This window comes from Astatotilapia calliptera, chromosome 9 (genome assembly GCF_900246225.1).
Source record: "Astatotilapia calliptera chromosome 9, fAstCal1.2, whole genome shotgun sequence".
NCBI classification, from domain to species: Eukaryota; Metazoa; Chordata; class Actinopteri; order Cichliformes; family Cichlidae; genus Astatotilapia; species Astatotilapia calliptera.
In genome coordinates this window covers 5358064-5378101 of record NC_039310.1, presented here as the reverse complement: position 1 = coordinate 5378101, position 20038 = coordinate 5358064, and the positions used below count along the sequence as shown (strand labels likewise).

The following is a 20038-nucleotide window of genomic DNA, read 5'->3' as shown; positions in this document are numbered from 1 at the left end:
TGTGTGTGTGTGTGTGTGTACACATATTTTACAAATTAAATAGAGTAAACAATAAATAAAATATATAAAATATACAGAGTTGAATATGTGCAAAACAAGTGGCATTTATATACAGTGTGGAGTGCATAATGTTGAAGTTCCAGTAGTGAAGCTGAGGTGTCTATGACGTGTTCAGCAGTCTGATGGCCTGATGGAAGAAGCTGTCTCTCAGTCTGCTGGTACGGGACCGGATGCTGCAGAACCTCCTTCCTGATGGAAGCAGTCTGAACAGTTTATGGCTGGGGTGACTGGAGTCCTTGATGATCCTCCCCGCTTTCCTCAGGCACCGCTTCCTGTAGATGTCTTGGAGGGAGGGAAGCTCACCTCCAATTATCCGTTCAGAGCACCGCACTACTCGCTGGAGAGCTTTGCAGTTGTAGGCGGTGCTGTTGCCATACCAGGTGGTGATGCATCCAGTGAGGATGCTCTCAATGGCACAGTGATAGAAGGTCCTGAGGATGCGGGGGCTCATGCCGAATCTTTTCAGTCTCCTGAGAAAGAAGAGGCGCTGCTGCGCCTTCTTCACTGTTTTGTTTGTGTGTACTGACCACGTAAGATCCTCAGCCAGATGTACACCAAGGAACCGGAAGCTGCTCACTCTCTCCACAGCAGCGCCGTTGATGGTGATGGGGGTGTGTACTTCTCTGCACCTCCGGAAGTCCACTATCAACTCCTTTGTCTTTGCGACGTTGAGGGTGAGATGGTTGTCTTGACACCAGTGGGTCAGGGCGCTGACCTCCTCCCTGTAAGCCGTCTCATCACCGTTGGTGATAAGACATGATGTGAAAGAAAGGGCGGCAGATGTTTTAAAATAGCAAGTGTAGTGGTACAGGCCAGGTACACAGACAGACGGGGGAGCCTGTCGGGAAAAAGTGAAGAAGCGGACAAAAACGTAAAATAGCAGCTTCTGGCTGCATTTCAGTGATATCGAGGACTGCAAAGCAGAGTGCAGAATTGATAAAACTAGGAGCAGGCTAAAGTGATACCTGTTTTTATTTTCAGCCATTATCCATTGCCGAGGACAACACGTTTCAAGACTTATGACGACTTTGAAACCACGTATCGCTCTTACTCTCAACAAGCAGCGGGTGCTGCTGTGGGCACCTCGCCAAAGCGCTCACAGGCGGCAGATAGTCCCCCCAGGTCAGGGGTCTGCAACCTTTAACACCCAAACAGCCACTTGGACCCGGTTTCCACGCAAAAGAAAACACTGGGAGCCGCAAATACTTTTTGAAATCTAAAATGAAGATACCACTGTATATATTGTTTGTTTGTTTTTACCTTTATGCTTTGTGTGAACAACTAAGTAAGTAAAGTTATTTATTAAGCGCTTTTCACAGACAGGCAGTCACAAAGCGCTGTACACAAATATTAAAATAAACAATACGATCAATAGACATTATACACAATGTAAAAGATCAAATGAAAATAATGTAAAGAATATAAAATACGTAGATCAACAAAAGGCTTGTTTGAACAGAAAGGTTTTTAACTGCTTTTTAAAAGAATCCACAGAACAACTTAGGTGTGTTGCTTATGAAATCCATGAAGTGCTACAGAGGAAATTACATTTTATTCATGTAATTAACACATTTTGAACTCTTAAAGAAATATAACAAAAGGAAAGACACCCAGCTGAACTAAAATAATCCATGTAGCAAACAAAACTGTTGTGAGCCGCCACCCTTATATCGTCTTTGGGCTTTTGGAGCCTTGACCTGACTTTTAAAAAATAATTGGAAAAAAAGCACGACGATGCTAAAAAAAAATAGATATTTGCAAAATTCTGCCTAAATATGTATTTTACCTGGTTAATGTGTGTGGCGGGGCGTGGTCTGCAGCGCCGCTGCAGGGGAGGCGGACGCACCTGAGCGGGACCCGCAATCACGCCTCGCTGCCTTAAAGTCTGTGCCCTCTCTGCTGTTGAAAAGCTACAGCTGGCTGTATGCTACAGCAACCGTGTGTGAAAAGGGGTCAATAAAGAGATGCTGAAAAGCATGCTCATGAAATCATCGATATGTTTACAGTAAGACTTATGGTCCCGAACCTCTGTTCACAGCGTCTGCAAATCGGGGCTTTCATCTTTACGCAGGACATCTGTGAGGCGTGAGCGGTGTTTGTTTTTAACATAGTTCACAGTGAAGAATGGCTGCTGACATAATGAGGATCCGAAGATCCATAACTGGCCTACCTGGGGTTGAAAGTCTCGATAAATGCACGGCGTTTCGGCGGGTACACCGGCTTCCGCGAGTGTGACGCTTATTTTGAGCGATGAAAAAATAATAAGATATAATTTTATTTTTATATTTCAAAATCACAATAATCTTCCAATTTAGAACTACAAGTTAAAAAAAGAACTAAACACAAATAAAATACACTTCAGCTAAATACTTCTAATTTATTTTCCCAAACCACCCGGAGCCGCAAAATAAAGACTAAAGAGCCGCATGCGGCTCCGGAGCCGCGGGTTGCCGACCCCTGCCCCAGGTGCTGTCAGAGCAGGAGGAGATGTTCACACCTACGCGTCCAAACTGGCAAATGAATCGCGCATGAGCGAAGCCGCTGCTCCCGCCCTGACTGTAACGCAGTCAGTTCTTTTACTGTTACTTTTTGTGGCTCACATAGTTTAAAACTACTTAAAACACACACACACACACACACACACACACACGTATCTATTTCGGGTCACTTTTGCCGGTCCCAAGCCCGGACAAAGGAAGACGGTTGGAAGTGTGACATAAAAAAAAACAATAATTGCTAAAATAAATTTAATGTGTAGTTCTAAATATATTCTAAATGCATTTAGAGTGGGATTTTTTTTTTTAACTCACTTCATGTCTCCTTCACGATGTTATTTCTGTATCCAACAGTAGGTTACAATTACATAAGCATAACCAATTAGGCAACTTAGGGATGACGTCATCTTGCGATTTCTAGCAACTTTTAGGACAGCCAATAGGGATTTTTCTTACTGAGGAGTTGGCAACACTGCAGTTGTTTGTGACACAACCCCCCTGCTGACAGCAAACAGCTACAACATGTAAACAATATTCTGCAAAGTGTAGGCTCTGCACAGGACTAATGCAAGACTGCATATCAGGGGGAGTGATCTGTATATAACACGAAACAAAGAGAGCAATGATCAGTGGGGATCTCTCAGTATGGTATTTCTGTAATGCCAGATTCACATGGGTGAATCTCACATGTCCTGGTTCTGCCCTGACCCGGTTAGCAATGAATTTGTCAAACTTCTCCATTGCTGCACCAATCAGTCTATCAGTCTTCCTCCTTACTCATGAACAGGACCCAAAGATACTTTAATTCCTCCACTTGGCAACAAGTCATCCCTGACCTGTTGTGGGTACTTCAAACGTCTGTGGGTCAACTTTGGAGATGTTAATGCTGCCGTCCATTTACCTCTGAAGTTGGATGTCAGAGCCAAGAGTGACACGACTCCTGAGTCGACAGCGCTTGGAAGCTGCTCCAGTAGTAAAAGTGAGGAAAGATAGAATTTGTTTTGCTCTTGGTAAGCAATCTTGCATAACACCTGTTGTTGGTTTATTTTTATTTGTAGAGTCAGTTCTCTGTGCAAGACAACAGTGGTAGTACAGAGTAAAAGTTTAAGTTTTACTCCTGTTTATGTGCACTGCTACCATCCTGAAGCAAGATTCCAGTTGGAAAATCTGACTAAGAAAATGAAAAATACTGCAGGTTTTTTTCATCACTGCAGCCAGGCAGACAAAGTTGTTGAGCCAAGCATTCCTTTAACATTAATAATCATGAATTTCTTCATAAATAAAAGTTTACCCATTAGAGTAAACTGTATAACATCCCAAAGACATGTCATTATACAGCTACTTTAAATCCTATTGATATTTATTTAAACTGTTCTCTCCAGTTGATCTTTCTGAGTAATTTCAGTTACTGCTTCATTCAAGCCATTCAAGCTGTTCAAGTTCTATTAGACCAAAATGTCCAACAATTAATTAATGCTTTAATATTAAATATGATCAAAAACCTATGTATGCCTTTAGGGTGGCTTTAATTGAAAACATTCCTGAAAAAGCCATCACCTGTCTTAGGCCAATCTCCAACCTTCCTTTTATCTCAGACATTCTTCACAGAGTAGTTGTAAAACACTGATCGGATGGAAAGGAACGTTTTTTCTTTTGAAGAGTTTCAATCTGAATTCCAAATTCATCACAGTACAAAAACAGCACTTGTGAAGGTTACAAAAGATGCTCTGTTAGCCTCTGTTTCTTCACTTCTTTACATTTCTCACTCTCTGTGTCATCCTTATACACCTCTCTGCATTTAATCATTAGTTATTTGTAATCTCTGGTTCTCTTCCACAGCGTGTCTTTGGCCTGTGTTCCTCCCCTCATCCCCACCCAGTCGCAGCAGATGGCCACCCCTCCTTGACCCTGGTTCTGCCAGATGTTTCATGTTGTTAAATGGGGGGTTTTCCCTCCCACTGTTGCCAATGCAATTGCTCATAGGGGGTCACAGCTGGTTGTTAGGATTTCTCTGTTTTCTAATATTGTAGGGTCTTTACCTCCCTGTGGAAGACAAGGTCATTGAGGCAACTGATTTAGTGCTATATATATAAAAAAAAGGAAAAAAGTGAATGGCTTGTTTTGGCAACATAGTGTATGTCATAAAAGAGAAACCCGTGTCTCCATTGTGGTCCCTCATTTGCGTCTTTATTTCTGGTTGACAGGGTCCAGATGCCAGACGTCAATACACAGCTGAAGCTCGGTGAAATTTCCCTGCTTTGCAATAGTGTTGTCTAATTTAAAGAAAATGACTACACGGATCCATGTTATGGTTTTGCTGTTATGGTTATACCTGATGTTTTTAGATTCACATTATGTTTCAATAATGTATTTCACAGTATTTCAATATTTAATATTGAGCTCATTTTCAACGTTTTACAGTATAAGCTATAACAAGCTATAACGAGTTTCACAGCATGAGCAGTGCCATTGGCCGACCTTAGCTTTCACAACTTTTAAACGATGCAATAGGAAACCTTTCTTTGGTTCACCATTTCTGATCTATGGAGACTGCATCATTTGTATACAGTATCATTTGAAGGATTTAGCCGCTGAATTGGGACACGTCTGTCTCTTATACGTTGGTAAACTTTCACAAAGAGGTGATGGTCAGTTTGATACCAGGGAAGCAGAAGTCTCTAATGCAACAGAGAAAGTAGTCGGTAATCAGGGGCTGTGATCAGTTTGTAATTTAATAAATAAATGGATACAGAAATCAAAAACACACACACATGAATGATTCATCGTCATTTTCGTGGAAGGTTTAGCGAATGGCACATTACTATTGCATTATGGGTAAATTCAAAGCAGAGTTTTAGCTGTTTTTTCTTGTTAGACAGGAAACTGTTTTGATCAGCTGGTGATAGTACGCATCAAGTTTCTCAACAGGTAAAGCTCGAAGCACTATCTTTCAGATGTCAGGCTAAATGTTTTGAAAAGCTGCTGTCTCCCAACAATAGAGGAGCAAGCACACCTGAGTCAGCTAGCCAATCAGATGCCCACCTTAGAGTGTTGGGGAATGAGATGTGGGGGAAGGCTTATATAAGTAAATGCTTCAGAAGCTGATTCATAGTGAAGGTCCAGTGTAGGTTGTCTGTTGCTATGGAAACACGTCTTTCTCTCCCATCTCTGCGCTGCATGTGAAACTTTCAGTTAAATCTACTCATCTAGTCACACTATCGAACTAATGCTAACTCAGCCATTGGTTCCACCCCCTGTGAGATAGGCAGGCGATGCTGTATATATGTGTGTCCATGCATGAATGTGTGTCCAAATCCTCAGTTCATCCATGCTCGGTGGATGCTGCAGCCAACAGTTTTGTTTCTGGCAATGCACTCTATACTAAACCCCTTGGGCGTCCAGATTCAGTCCTGAAAATGAGACAGAAGGAGCAGTGAGACACACTGTAGTTCAAAGATTCCATGGCATTATTCTCAGAACAGACCCTGAGACTGATATTTACAGTGTGGAGACATTTTTATTCTTAGATTATCACTCTGATCATGTCTATGCTAAGCTAGTTAAGAAAAGAGCAGACTGATGTTAAGTGCATGCTAGCATAGCTTAGTATGTTAGGAAAGTGTAGCTCTGTAGCATTGTGCTGTGTGATCAAACTGCATATTTCAGAGTGGCCTTTTATTGTGGGCAGTCTAAGGAAGCGGTCTCCAACCTTTTTTGCGCCACGGACCGGTTTATGCCCGACAATATTTTCATGGACCGGCCTTTAAGGTGTCGCGGATAAATACAACAAAATAAAACTAGTACCGGTACCAGAAAAAAGAAAATTTATTCATAACACACGTGAAAAGACCCAGGAAAACCGAGTTAACGATAAAAACGATAACAAAATCACGCTGAAGACCGATAAAAACCCTGAAAACTATACATTTCACACCTGAGCCTCAACTCTCGCGGCCCGGTACCAAACGACTCACGGACCGGTACCAGTCCGAGGCCCGGGGGTTGGGGACCGCTGGTCTAAGGCACACGATATTCATGCTGTCTAATCAGCACCTTGACATGCCACACCTGTGAGGTGGGATGGATTATCTCGGCAAACGAGAAGTTCTCACTAACACAGATTTAGACAGATTTGTGAACAATATTTGATAGTAATGGGTCCTTTGTGTATGTAGAAAATGTTTCAGATCTTTAAGTTCAGCTCGTGAAAAATCGGAGCAAAAACAAAAGTGTTGCGTTTATATTTTTGTTCAGTGTAAGACATGCATGTTAGGTGATTCCAAATTGGTTGCAAATGTTGTGGTTAATTGCTTAAAGTGCATAAAAGAAAATGCTCTGTGTATGAGTGAATGAAGCTTGCCGTTTTTTTAAACTTTTTAACAACCCTTCTGTCCTCATCCCTTGAACACACCATTACAGAAACAACAACATTCAAGCTACCTGGTTGTGGTCAACTTCTGTATCTCCAGAAATCACAATCCTCTTTTCTATTCTGGTTTCAGAAATCCCCCCTTTTGCCATCTGAAGAAGAAAAGGGAGAAACATCCGAATTCAGTCAAGCGTATTTATCTTTCATATATGTCTTCTATGCCTATTCTCAGCTTTTTAATGCTGTTTGTAAACCCTTAATAGTTTCAACAAACCTTTTCAGCCATGACAATATTACCATGGTTTGCAGTGGGATTTCTTAGGTTATGGTTTTACCATGGTGACACGTGTGGGGCTCATGTAGTAGCAGTAGTGCTCCCATAGTTATCATGTCATTTTGTTGATGGGTGTGTGGTGGTATTGCCATGGCAGTAATGTAAATCTTGCGTATTATGGTGGTACCTTGGTCCTGTGTTACCTTGGTGATGTGAGTGGTGGTAGTGGTGTTGGAGGTCTCGGTAGTGTAGCTGTGTGAGCTCAGCAGCAGACCAGCAGGAGTATCAGATTCTACTTGGCTCTGAAACAAGTATGAACATCAGCCAATGAGGAAGAGTAATAACCAAATACCAGCACATTTTTGTACTGATGAAAAATAAATGTTGAGGATAAAACACAGGATGTCAGTCTGGGGAAAAATATTTATGTATCCATCTATTTCTGGTACTACTCATATTAACTACACATCTTTTGATTGATTAAACTACGCAGTAAACTTTTACATCACTTCAAAGTAATCCTCTGAATTCTTTTCACCTAATTAAATAGTACAAACTGACCTCTTAAACTAAACACTTAGTCTTCCTCATTCCCAGAGTGTTTATCTTCCTAATCAATGTTGCCTCTTAAAAGAGGCAACATTGAACCCTTTACAGCCAGCACCAGCACTGGTTAAGACATCCTGAGGTCTCAAACTGAGTGTTCTTGCCTTTATCATCTTAATATTCTGAAACAGGTAATGCTGAGCTAAAAGGGGGTCTAGTTCTTAGCCAATGGTCATACTCTAGTTTACAAATTAATGAATTTTGTCTTCACAAACTAGCCACTGAGCCCATAAAGTCACCAGGAATAAATAAAATTACTAACATTAAGAAGCAAGAGAGCCGAGGGAGGTTTTCCCACAAACCTCTTTAAAACCACTCATAAACCTTTTGCAGTCGAATGAGATGTTGCTTGGTCTCCATATTGACTTCCCTTTCAAGACTCAGAAGCTATGCCCATCTGATATACAATCTATGTTTTAAGCAAAATTAGGAAAACGGGAAAGTCGGCCTAGAGTTTGAAAATATATCAAACTCTCGTCTGACTGACATAATATTTCGATGTATTCATGTGAACAGAGGGTAGATTAGATTTTAAGGAAGAAATGGGCCAAAGGTCACTGGGTCAGGTGGGGTAGGTGCAGTTTCAGGGTGGTGAAATGGGGCAAGGGTAACTAGTATAGGAGTCGCAGATGCCATTTGGGCAAGTGTCTCAGGTGTTACCTCCTGTAGTGGTTTGAACTCATCGTCATCCCTGTGGGCAGATGGTTGCATCTGATGGGCCAAGTGCCTGGATGTGGGATGGAGTAAAGAGGGCGGAGGGGAGTTTTCTTCAAACTGCCACCCTCCTTCATCTTCCTGTGAGTCGTCTGAGTCTTCGTTGTCAGTGTAATGCAGAGTCCCAGGTGTTTGAGAGTCCAGGACAGAGCTAGCTTGCTCCTGTTCACAAAAGCTAACTGCTATCTTGTTGTTAATGTTATCCTGATTAGTGTCATTAGCGTTGGGGGCCTGAGTCTCTCTGACTGCAGCTTCGATGGCCTCCTCCACTGCTGCCTGTACCAGCACACTGACGGCATCCTCACTAATCTCACTAGCATTGTCATCGCTAGCCTGGCTGCTGGGCTCGTAGCTAATATCATCATCATCATCATCATCATCATCACTTGTTGGACTATTAGCCCGACCATCATTAAAACTGTCACAGGCCCATTGCTGTGTGCTATCGTCAACACCTGCTGGGTTGGCTGGTAGATTACTAAAGGGCATGCCCACATGACTTTCTTTTGCTACCTTTTGCTGGTCCACCATTGCCTCGTCCTCGTCATGTGGCTCTGTCACCAGCATTATTGTCTCCACCTTCTCTGAAGTCTGAAAAACGAAGTGAAATCACAGAACATTAGGTGATTATTTTAACAAGTGATGTCTCCTTGATGAGAGTGCTGCACATGTGTGTCATTCTGCTGCAAACCGATTTGAAGGACTGATGTAAATGGCAGTTCTTTGTGAATTGAATTGAACTGACCTTCTCGAAATACAGAGGTTAAGCAATATTTGGTGATTATTCATAGAGTAGGAAATGGAAATGACCCCACCAGAGTCCAAATGCTGGTGGTGCTGGAGATGGCATGACATGGACATAACAGGTTAGCTATGGCATAATATATGAAAAGAGTATCGACATAACTAACTGAAAGGAGTATGGTGTAGAAAGGACGGAAAGCTGTTGAAGGCCAGGAAATAGAACAGAAAGCCTACGATGAAGGTTTGGTAAACAACTGCCTGCCAGTTACCCCAGTACCCCTCAAAACATGTCCACAGCACTATATGTGTGTAGAATTTCACCAGCTATAAAACAGCAAGGACCAGAACTTTAAATCTGTGCATAAACCTTTTTCAAATGAAACTGTGACCAGCAGATTGGGTACTGAGGAGCCTCGACTGAGTAAGTGACACACATGACTTTACTTGCTTACATTTAAATTATGTGCCTCTGATATTAGTTTTGAACAACCACGTGCCACTGCCAGCTAATTTTATCAGTGAGATGGACTGTACACTAAAGTGTGATGCAGTAAAAATCTGAATATGGGCAAGCTGGAAAAGATGACCTGTTAAACAGGGTTGTTGTTTGCAGTGTGGAAACACAAGTTTGTGAAAGTGAGATCAGAGAATGAGGCGATGTAGGATTTTGAAATTTACAACATAGGTCCATCTTCTAAAAGTCTCAGATGAATTTGAATTTTAGTGACCTCGACCTCATGGTGAAGGTTCTTTCAGGTACATGCACTAGAAATCTTAGACCAGTTCAAATCCTGGTGACCTTGTCACCTCAATTTACGTATTTCTTTCCCAGAGCTGTGAGACCATTTTATGGTCTTTAACAGCACAATTACAATTCTTACATAAAAATAAGTCATGCATGGTCTAATAACAACAAACCTTTGTCATAGTCCACGTATCAAAAGAGCTACAAACAGGTGATCTTTTAATTCATTTGCTGGAACGTGAACACTGAGATGAAAAATGTATTCTTGAATTCTTTATAATTAGACTCTTAATCAGTGCTAGTTATGTGTTAAGCTCGAACTAGTTAAACTGTGCACTTCAGGATCTGAGGATTTTAAATTAATTTATTTTACTTATAATATTTTTGTGAATATGTAGCCTTGAAAATGAAAGGACAGCTTAGAATAACCAGAAACCACTGAGGTGAGTATGATGGTATGATTCAAAAGCTAGTCTCAGTCTCCAGGTTTGTGCATTCTGAGCAACAAATCATCTCAGCTTCTCAAGAACCCTCCATTGCCACAATTATTGGTCCGAGTTCTAACACTAAGGACATAAGCAGAGCATGGGTTCTCCTTGCCCCTTCACCAAAAGTACTGATCTGATTCATGTCCTCCAGGCTGTTATGACATCCCTGCAAGACATCCACACTCCCCTGCATCCTCTAGCAAGATCATAAAGAACAACCCTGATACCGATCTGCTCCATGACCCTGTAGCAGCTGCTTCAGATGGGATGCTGGATTTCTTTTACTGGCTGAGAGAAGCTGCAGTGAGGAGAACTGATTGTAGGTTTGACAAGATGCAGTGCTGGTTCTCATACATAAGAACACTGAGATTAAATCCACAGAGAAAAGAGACTTATTAACTCACAGAAGGCAGGCAATAAAATACCTGAAAGAGGAGTTAAAGAGAGCCAGACAAAAATACAACTGGACAACAAGGAAGACAGCTAGTGAAAAAGGCACCTTGAGCAGGTCGTGTTCTCTGAAGGTTTGTTGCTCTCTGGCTGATTTCAGCAGAGCTGTCAGCTCAGGAGACATATCATCAAATGTAGGTTTAGGCTGCACATATCAAACACACAAAAAACAACAGTTACAGTGAAAACAAAGAAGAAACTTGTAATTAAAAGTCTCAAAATAAAACTCCAGCCATGCAGGGGACACTGTGGAGCCATGGTGGGCTTATTTAAAATAGCCTTGAATTATGTTGATATTTTCTAAAGCCTCCTTGTCTTCCTGCCTCAGTTTCCAAAATGCATCCGGAGGAGAGGACCTTGATGGAGGAGCTTTGGGTAAGAATGTACAAGTATGTCTTTGTTAATTATAATACCACTGTTAGTGGTATTATAACAAGGTGGAAGCAGCTGGCAATGACAGCAACTCTGTTTTAAAGCAAAATCAGAGATTCTCATAGTGCACAGAGGTCTCCAACTCTCTGCAGAGACAACTAGTACAGACTTCCAAACTTTATGTGGCCTTCAGATTAGCTCAAGAACAGTTCATAGAGAGCTTAATGGACTCTCTAGAGTACCAGATGGAGTGGTGTAAAGTGCATGGTCTCTGGAGTTACAAATCACACTTCTCCATCTGACAATTTCAACTGATGAGTCTGAGTTTGGCGTTTGGCAGATGCGTTTATGGTGTGGGGTTGTTTTTCAGGTGTTGGGCTCGACCCCTCTTCTTAAGTAACTCTTCAGACATTTTGGACAATTTCATGTTCCCACCTTTATGGGAACAGTTTTTGGATGGCTTGTTCCAGCATGATTGTGTGATTGGCCACACAATGATCACCCTTGATGTGATCATTGTGTGGCCATAGCTCTCCATTTTGTGGTTGGTCACTAGTATGCTTGATTTACTGAACTTTTTGGATTAAAGTAACTTGTTGTGGTATAGGGCCGCTTGTATGTGACTGTTTGTGTGGTGGAGACACGCCCACACAGGCACCTTCAGGAGGAGGCCCTGCTAGGGCCGTAACAACCAGTAAACAATGCAAGGTTCACAGAGCCATGGATGAGTGATTTTGGTGTGGAGGGACTTGAACGGCCTGCACAAAGTCCTGAGCTCAACACGACAGAACAACATGAATTAAAGTGGAGACTACAAGACAGTCTTTCTCATCCAGCATCAGTGTCTGACCTCACAAATGCACTTTTGGAATAATGGTGAGAAATTCCCATAAACACATTCCTAAATCTTTTGGAAATCCCTTTTAGAAGCCAGGCTGACACAATGTCAGAACTCTGCTGAGCCAAGTATTCCTTTAGCCTTAACTCATGTAAAACAGCTAACTCATATGCAGAGGAATTTTATTTGAAGAGTTACAGTTTCAGAGCTCATCACAGCACAGAAACAGCTTTAGTGAAGGTTAAAATGATCTTTTTGTGGCCTCTGACAGTGGACTCATCTCTGTGCTTGTCCTGCTAGACCTCAGTGCAGCATTTGATACTGCAGACCATAATATATCATTACAGCGATTAGAGCATACTGTAGTCAATATCTCTGAAATTAGAAACATCCTGTGTCAGAGTGATGTTAGGCAGTCTTTTAGGCTAGACTACTGTAATTGATTATTAACAGGATTTCTTAAAACATCCTTAAAAAGTCTTCAGTTGATTCAAAAAGCTTCAGCAAGAAAACTGACAGACTGGCTTACTTGTGGTTGCTATATTAAGGCTTATAGAAAATATTAAATTTCCTTTAAAAGAACATGAAACAGAGTTTGTCCTGAAGATCTATATTTCTTAATGATGCTCATTTGGTAAATAGACTGGTTCTTATATAGTGCTTTTCTACTCTTCTGAGCACTCAAAGCGCTTTACACAAGCACATTTTTTCTAGGTGCTTTCTAAGTAACATTCACACACACTCACACTCCGATGGATGCATCGGAGAGCAATTTGGGGTTAGTATTTTCCCCAAGGATTTTGGCATGAACACTAGGGGAAGCCAGGAATCGAACCACCAACCTTCCGATCAGTAGATTACCTGCTCTACCACCTGAGCTACAGCCACCCCTTTGGGAAAGTTCACAATATAGTAAACTGTAATGTCAACTAGACACTGGGGTGGTGTAGCTCAGATGTAGAGCAAGCCATCTATTAATTGAAAAGCTGGTGGCAAATATCCTTGGGTAAGTTATTAACACCAAGTTGCTCTTATTCATCCATTAAAGTGTGAATTGGTAAATGTAAATGTTAGAACTTATACATAAAAACAAATGCTGTTGTGAATGGGTGAATGAGGGATGTTGTACAAAGTGCTTTGAGTGCTCAGGTAGAGTAGAAAAGAGCTGCATAACAACCAGTCCAATCATTATTTACATTAATAAACAATGAAACAAAAACAAGACAATCCCCACCTAACTAGTTCTTTCTCTTCCAATCTTCATCATCTCCCCTCAGTTCTAAGCACTCCTCATGAGGCTTCTTAAACAACAACATTACAGGATTAACAATTAGTTTTGACTTTTAAATAAAAGGATTACGGGTAACTTCAGAATCCCTAAGTTTGCTTTAAGAATAAGTCCAATTTGCTCTAAGAGAAAAGTGTCTTTGGCTCAGGGTTGGATACTTTTTTTGTTCCAACTGAATTAATTGATCAGTAGTGGTTCTCTTATCAAAGTGTGCCATGGCAACACCAGTGGAACTGAGCCACTTTGGTGACAAGGTTAAACTTGCATTTACCTTGCTAAACTTCTAATCCTGCTTTGTGGTACAGGCCTCATGAAGTACTGAGACAACTTATTATGAAATCTCTCATTGTGGTGGATTTGTGACTTGCTGTCTCTTTGCTTACACCTCGCATGGACAGCAATGTTAATAAAAAGGCAGCAGCTTCCAACAAAGTAAAAAAGCATTACAAAGTCAAAGTAACCAACCAAAACAGAAGTGAAAAATAGCAGTAAAATGGAGTTAAGCCACACCCCCAAGCTCACGAAGGATAAATAAACAACAACAAACAGAAGAAAACAACTTGAAAGATCAGCTTCCTGTTTTCCATTTTGATCAAAGGAGAAGACACAAAATGGTTTCTGGGAGGAGGTGAAGCAAGAAGCTGGGCAGAGTTTAAACTGAACACTGCAGCTCACAGGTGCCGCTTCCTGGAGAAGAAGGAAACCCAATCAAAAACAGAGAAGGACCAGCACCACTAGATTGGATAAGCTCTGTTGTGATTGATTGCTACATACTCACTGACCATCTATGGCAGACAATGAAATAGGATGAAAGCACTATAAAAACAGTAATATCAACAAGTCACACTTTTCCATTTACGTTTTATAATTTAGAAGATTTGTCAGCATCAGGACACCGTCGCACATTTCTTTTAGATGGGTAGATGAACCTGCTGGAATCATGTAATCTTTAAATAAGAAAAACTTTTGGTTTTTTAAAACTACCTGTCAGCAACAAGACCGTCTAAGACACACATTACGTGGAAATCAGCTAATGCCACAAAAGATGCAAAACAACCAGTCACAACAGAGCAGAACATCCATTATGATCTAATCCAGCATCAATTGTGATTAAAATCCTGTAATCAATTTTTTCTGATGGAAAATCAACTTTTCTGCAGCATCTCCTTTTCAGACCACCAGGAGACCTAGTTCACCAGGTGGAGATCCTGGTCTCCTGATACTCTGGTCCCTCAGATATCTACAGTCTTTTGGAGCTCAAGACATTCAGTTTGAACTAGCTCAGACGAGCCAGTGTTAAGCCACGCTTCCTGTGTCAGTGCTGCAGAGGTTAACATTTTGCTGCCAGGTTGTTGTTTTCATGCTTGTTTTCATGCTGACCACCAACCAACCAATCAGCATACCACTGCTGCCATGAAAGGTGATTTCCTGCCAGAGACGGGGCTTAGCTTGTCCAGTGAGGATGTAGGGGTGGCAGGGAAGGACTTCACAGAGACTCTGGCCCCACAGAAGTCGAGACCTTCAGCCACACTAATCATTTGTCTGTTGTCAACAGCTGGCAGGTCCGAAGGTGAAGTCGGAGTCTTTACCTCAGGGATGGCAATCAGCGGTCCCTCTGTGATGTCATCGTCAGCAGTGAGCTGTGAAATGTGTTGAACTTGTTGGCAGGGTTTGACACTTGCTGTTGTCATGGTAGCATCAGAGCTGTCATCCATGATCGTCATGGTAAAAACCCTGCCAGAGACTGTGCAGTAAGTCTGCCCCACTGTGTAGCTCTTCTTTTTGAATGGCCGAGGAGGAGCTTGGTTTGTCATGAACCCGCCCTCCTGGAGCGCACAGGTAAGCAATATTAAATAAGCACAGACTCAGCAAGAAATCATGTGACACACGAGACCAGTTTCCTGAGCGCAAAAGAAAGATATAGCCATCATGACAGCAATAATCCAGTCATTATGGACTTTAAAGCATAACACCTGATTTGGTTGCTGCCATATTTCTTTGTTTTTCCTTTGTTTGATTGTTGCTAGAAGTTACTATGTTTTGTTGAGAGGATGTAGTGGTTAGATGTAGTGTTATAAACAAATAATATAAACAATACAAGCTTCATACATACTGTAAATGGCATGAGTGCTACTGGCTAACTAGTGCTAAATTACAGACTAATAAAACAGTAGAATTTCATTCTCTGAAACTATAGTGAAACTGGTTGGGCTGTAACACAATACACAAATCCAGTGGGAAGGCCCAGTTTCATGACTCAAAGTAGCAGCGGTGAAGCCAGACAGATGCAGATCAGCTCTGTCTGCCTGTGTGAATGTTGAACGGGCAAGATACTGAACGCCATCTTTCTCACCAAGGCTTATTCAAAGTTTATTTGATATTACATTGAGGTTTTATTCAAGTTCCACCAGTTTCAGCTTAAATTCTACTGTTGTTGAGCTGAAGAGCAACTAAACTTCTAGGAAGTTTCTACTGATCGTAAGGGTCATAAATTAATCAGCTTTGAGATACAGATCAATATTTCCCGTTTATAACTGTCAACAGGAGGTAACAACAAGCACATAGACATGTGACCTGTAGATCTATTTTCACCTCCTGCTATTGGGGGTTTTCCTCGGGGCTGGTTAACTTGGGCCCATGAAGAATTTTCAAAACTATTGAGACAGTCTAAATGTCTGCAACCCCGACATCTGAAAGATAAGATTGGGATTCGTTTTCTTATCAACATGCTAACAGCAAATTGGGATAATGGCACCGGCTCCTGTAGTGCAACACTTTTATGCAAGTGAGCACAGCTTTACACACACATTACCAAAAAAAAGGTACCTGAAAAAAAAAAAACAGTTTAACTTCAAAGATGTGTATTGTAAATATTCAACCCACAAACTGTGGCAATGTACTACATCACAATTAATGGAAAAAATTCCAAGTCACAGCACTGAAACAACATTTACCAACTGCAGGTGTCTGTGAACCCAATGCCACAAGATAACCCATCCATGACTGTCTCACCTCATCCGGCTCCAGAGGTTCAATCATTGGGGAGTCATCGACCCTTCGGAGAGGTGACGAGGCCAGACGCTTCTCCCACTCTGTCATTCCTCCTCCTTCTCCTTCTCCTCCCTCTAAAAAGGAGCGTCTGAGGGCGCTGATGGTGCTCTGAGGTTTCTGCATCTCCTCAGGACTACCCTAAAGACAGGGCAGAGAAGGGGGGGGGGTGTAAGATGAGACAGAAGACATCAGTGAGGACAGAAGAGGGATCAACACATATGAAGAAAAAATAGTTCAGGTGTTACCTGAGTTTTCAAATCTTCATCTTGGTCAGACTGTCAGATAGATAGGTAGGCAGAGAGACAGGTTATGTTAACAAGTCTTTCCACAATGGAATTATTAACCATACGATCACAGATGTGTACCTCAGTAGCTGTCAGGTCTTCGTCCACAGCAGTATCAGTTAGCTCAGTCTGAACAAGAAAAAGTAAGTAAGCAAAAAACCCCAAAAACGTTTAAGTTGAATTATCAGTGCAAATATAACCTCCAGATCAAAACCAGTTAGTTCGCCTTCTGCTGTGAAATGAAGTGTGGTAGGATCTGAAATAGTTTCAAAGAGCAACTTGCAGGTTTGGGACCTCAGAGGGAAAATTAAGCAATGAGGCAAAAATGCACATATTGAAATAATCCTTTTAAAGTTGTTTTTGTAGCAGAGTTTCTGTCCACCTCTAAAATCAGCTTGACTGCAACAGGAGAGAGAGTAGCTGATGAGGTCGATATCAGCAATAGGAAATGGGTTTTTGTTAAACTGTGTCTCTCACCCACCCATGACACTAGTGAAAGAACTACACCAGCTATTAGTATCATACAGTTCTGGCTTCTAAATTCTAATCAAGGCTTCTTACATCCAGGAACTTAAATTAACCGCGCATGTATTTCTTTCATGACTGAAAGAAAGTCCTTTCTTCCCCTGCACAAACCACCAAATAACTCTCTTGCAAACCATGTAAAATGCATGTGTTCACTTCCAAACTGATTCCTAACAAATATTATATGCAAATAAAGAGAATCTTTTGCCTGCAAGCTGCTCTTTAACCGAGGATTCAAATGGTAAAAACATCTACTTTTGTAAAAACTAAATATAAAGTTGAGCACATAGAGAACTTCAGTAGGAATGTCAGATTATTATTACGTTTGTATTATATGTATTTTTCTGATTTTACCAGCTGCTGGGAGTAACACAAACTTGATTTAATGAGAAGGATGGCACCTGTATGGGGTTAACACACCATTTTAAATGTTTGTGGGCCTTCATGGTTTCATGGTTCTGGATGATTTTGACCCAGCATTTTTAGTTTCTTGGATTTTGCTACTATTCTGTATCCTATGTTTCAGTTTAATTCTGGTTAAGAGTTTAGTGTAGGTTTTGTTCAGTGTCTGTGCCTGTTGTGTTTCCTGTTTTACTTTGAAAGTCCGTGTCTCATGTCAGTGTGTCTAGTTTTGCTTCCCTTGCCTCATTAAGTTTGATTTCTCCCAGCTGTATTTAAGCCCTGTGTTTTCCTTGCCCTGTGTTGCGTTGCACTCACATTATTGTTTCGTGTTTCTGTTTGTTTCCCAGTTTCTAAGTTCCTGTCCCCAGTTTAGTGTTTGAAGGTTTTGGTTTATTTTGTAAAGATTATTTCCCATGAAGAATTTGTTTTCCCAGGATTAAAGCTGTGTTTAAGGTGGATCGGGGTGTAGGTGGGTCCTACACCCTACCTGCCACACAGCACAACATCAAACATGGGGCCCAAAATCTAGTTTTTCACATAGCAATAGAAAACTGGTCAGATTGGGTTGACAGGTGAGACAATTACTTTGGTGTCTATTTTCTGAGGAGTGAGAGTACTCTGCTGTGAAATCTCTGTTTCTTTGTTTTCCTCTTCCTCTTCCTCCTCCTCTTGCTCCATTTCATTCACATTCTCCACTTCCTGCACCTCCTCAACTAGGGTGACATAGGAAAAAAAGAGAAGTTTGTGCAAGGTCTTAGATAATTTGACAGATTAAGTATCTGGTTCAAGATCAACCACAGACATTGTTTCTTACCTTGAACTTCACTGCTCTCTTCCATTCTCTTCTCAGGTGTTACTGTTGTGATGAGGTCACTGATGGCGATGGCTTTAGATGCTCCATACAGCCCAGAACCCATATCTATATACACACACAGAAATGCACCAGCCCTAATGTCATCACAATAACATCAACAGGTACAACAGTAAAGACAGCAACCACTATGATGCTCATTCAAGCTGTGTTTGTTCTCATCAGCAGCAAAGCATCACGACTTCTCTGTCAGAGTAATGGCACACTCAGCCAATTAACAGCTCAGGGTGCATGCACAGTAGCCTGGGCCAATCAGCATTCAGAACCACCACCAAGCCATGACCGCATATTATTTTGAATATCATGGCTCATTGAGCTCTGTTAGCTGTGTGGTTAATGGGGCTAATAACTAGTGTCAACATAACCGTGCACTGAGACTGATAAATTCTGTCAGATAATTATCTGGACATCAAAATATTGGCAACAGGTTTATTTGAGCGATGTGGTTGTTTAACCTTACATGTGACAAACATGTAATAGTCTTGCATTCTGCTGAAAACAGGATGCAAGTCTGAGGGCATGTGAGCAGAATGAACAGAAATGTACAGCTGTTATCAGGTGTATCGGAGTGAAGCAGAGTAACCAAGTACACGGCATTCCTGAACAAGCTGAATAAAGCGATCGGAGCCCAGTCACAGAGCAGTACCACAGCAGCCAGTAGCAGTGCAACTGCAGTATTGAGCACTACCTGTGTGAGTGCCACCATTGACTTTTGGGGAAGCTGTGATGGCTTGAGAGACAATCGGAGAGGAGGTAGGTCCAGTCTGTGAAGCTGAGAACCAATCACAAACTGGTCAAATACTGAGGAAGAATGAACTAATCAGTCAGTGCTGAACCTAAACATAAGGCTAATGGGTTAGTGAGGTATGCTAAACCTAGAGTCAGAGTTCTTAGCATCAGGATGGTTGCTTGTTTTCAACCTGGCTAGAACTGTAGAGTAACCTATGCTGAACAAGTTTATCTTTATGCAGGTTTATAATGGCTCTTTTTTTGTTGTTGTTGGGAGTATATAGGAAACAAAAACAGGATATAAATACAATAATATACCCCCATTTAAACCAAAAAAAAGCAAAAAAGATTTTCTCCTGGACTGTACATACAAATTACACTTAAAATTATGCAGTAGGCATAGAGCCAGTACCTAACAGTCTTCTTCATATAATTCATTTCAGTCTGATTGAAAGAGCGCCAATTCACAGCAGCTGTTGACTCAATACTGGAGAGAAAACTCCAAAGAACAGACAATCCTATGTGAGCAAGTACTTGGTGACAGTGTGGAGGACGAACTCCCTTTTAACTGTCCGAACCAGGAAGGGCAGCCATTTGTCACAAACAGTTGTGAGGTAAGGGGAAAGTTAAGAGGGGGGGAAAGTATAGGTAGTAAGCATAAAACAGAGTTTATGGTAGAGAGAAGACAAACTCACAATACAATGCAACAATGAAACCCATTATTCCAAATGAC

At 41.4% G+C, this 20038-nt stretch overlaps 1 protein-coding gene across 12 annotated transcripts in view; it reads right to left on the bottom strand.

Annotated features, from left to right (window-relative positions):
- Positions 1–5261: 5261 nt before the first annotated feature.
- The window catches only part of LOC113029062 (protein 4.1-like), a 29132-nt gene continuing 14355 nt past the window's right edge, over positions 5262–20038 (bottom strand). For 7 of the 12 annotated variants that reach the window (XM_026179662.1, XM_026179666.1, XM_026179663.1 and 4 more), the window contains 12 exons: positions 19265–19348; positions 18520–18624; positions 18291–18418; positions 16860–16907; positions 16740–16769; positions 16456–16632; positions 14847–15269; positions 10995–11090; positions 8465–9109; positions 7402–7500; positions 6996–7076; positions 5262–5965 (listed from right to left, as the gene is read on the bottom strand). In XM_026179662.1, coding sequence (XP_026035447.1) covers positions 5960–5965; positions 6996–7076; positions 7402–7500; positions 8465–9109; positions 10995–11090; positions 14847–15269; positions 16456–16632; positions 16740–16769; positions 16860–16907; positions 18291–18418; positions 18520–18624; positions 19265–19348 — 1922 coding nt within the window. In that variant the 3' untranslated portion in view covers positions 5262–5959. The remainder of the gene's footprint in view (positions 5966–6995; positions 7077–7401; positions 7501–8464; positions 9110–10994; positions 11091–14846; positions 15270–16455; positions 16633–16739; positions 16770–16859; positions 16908–18290; positions 18419–18519; positions 18625–19264; positions 19349–20038) is intronic. The other 5 variants (XM_026179668.1, XM_026179669.1, XM_026179672.1 and 2 more) reach the window with 4 other exon arrangements.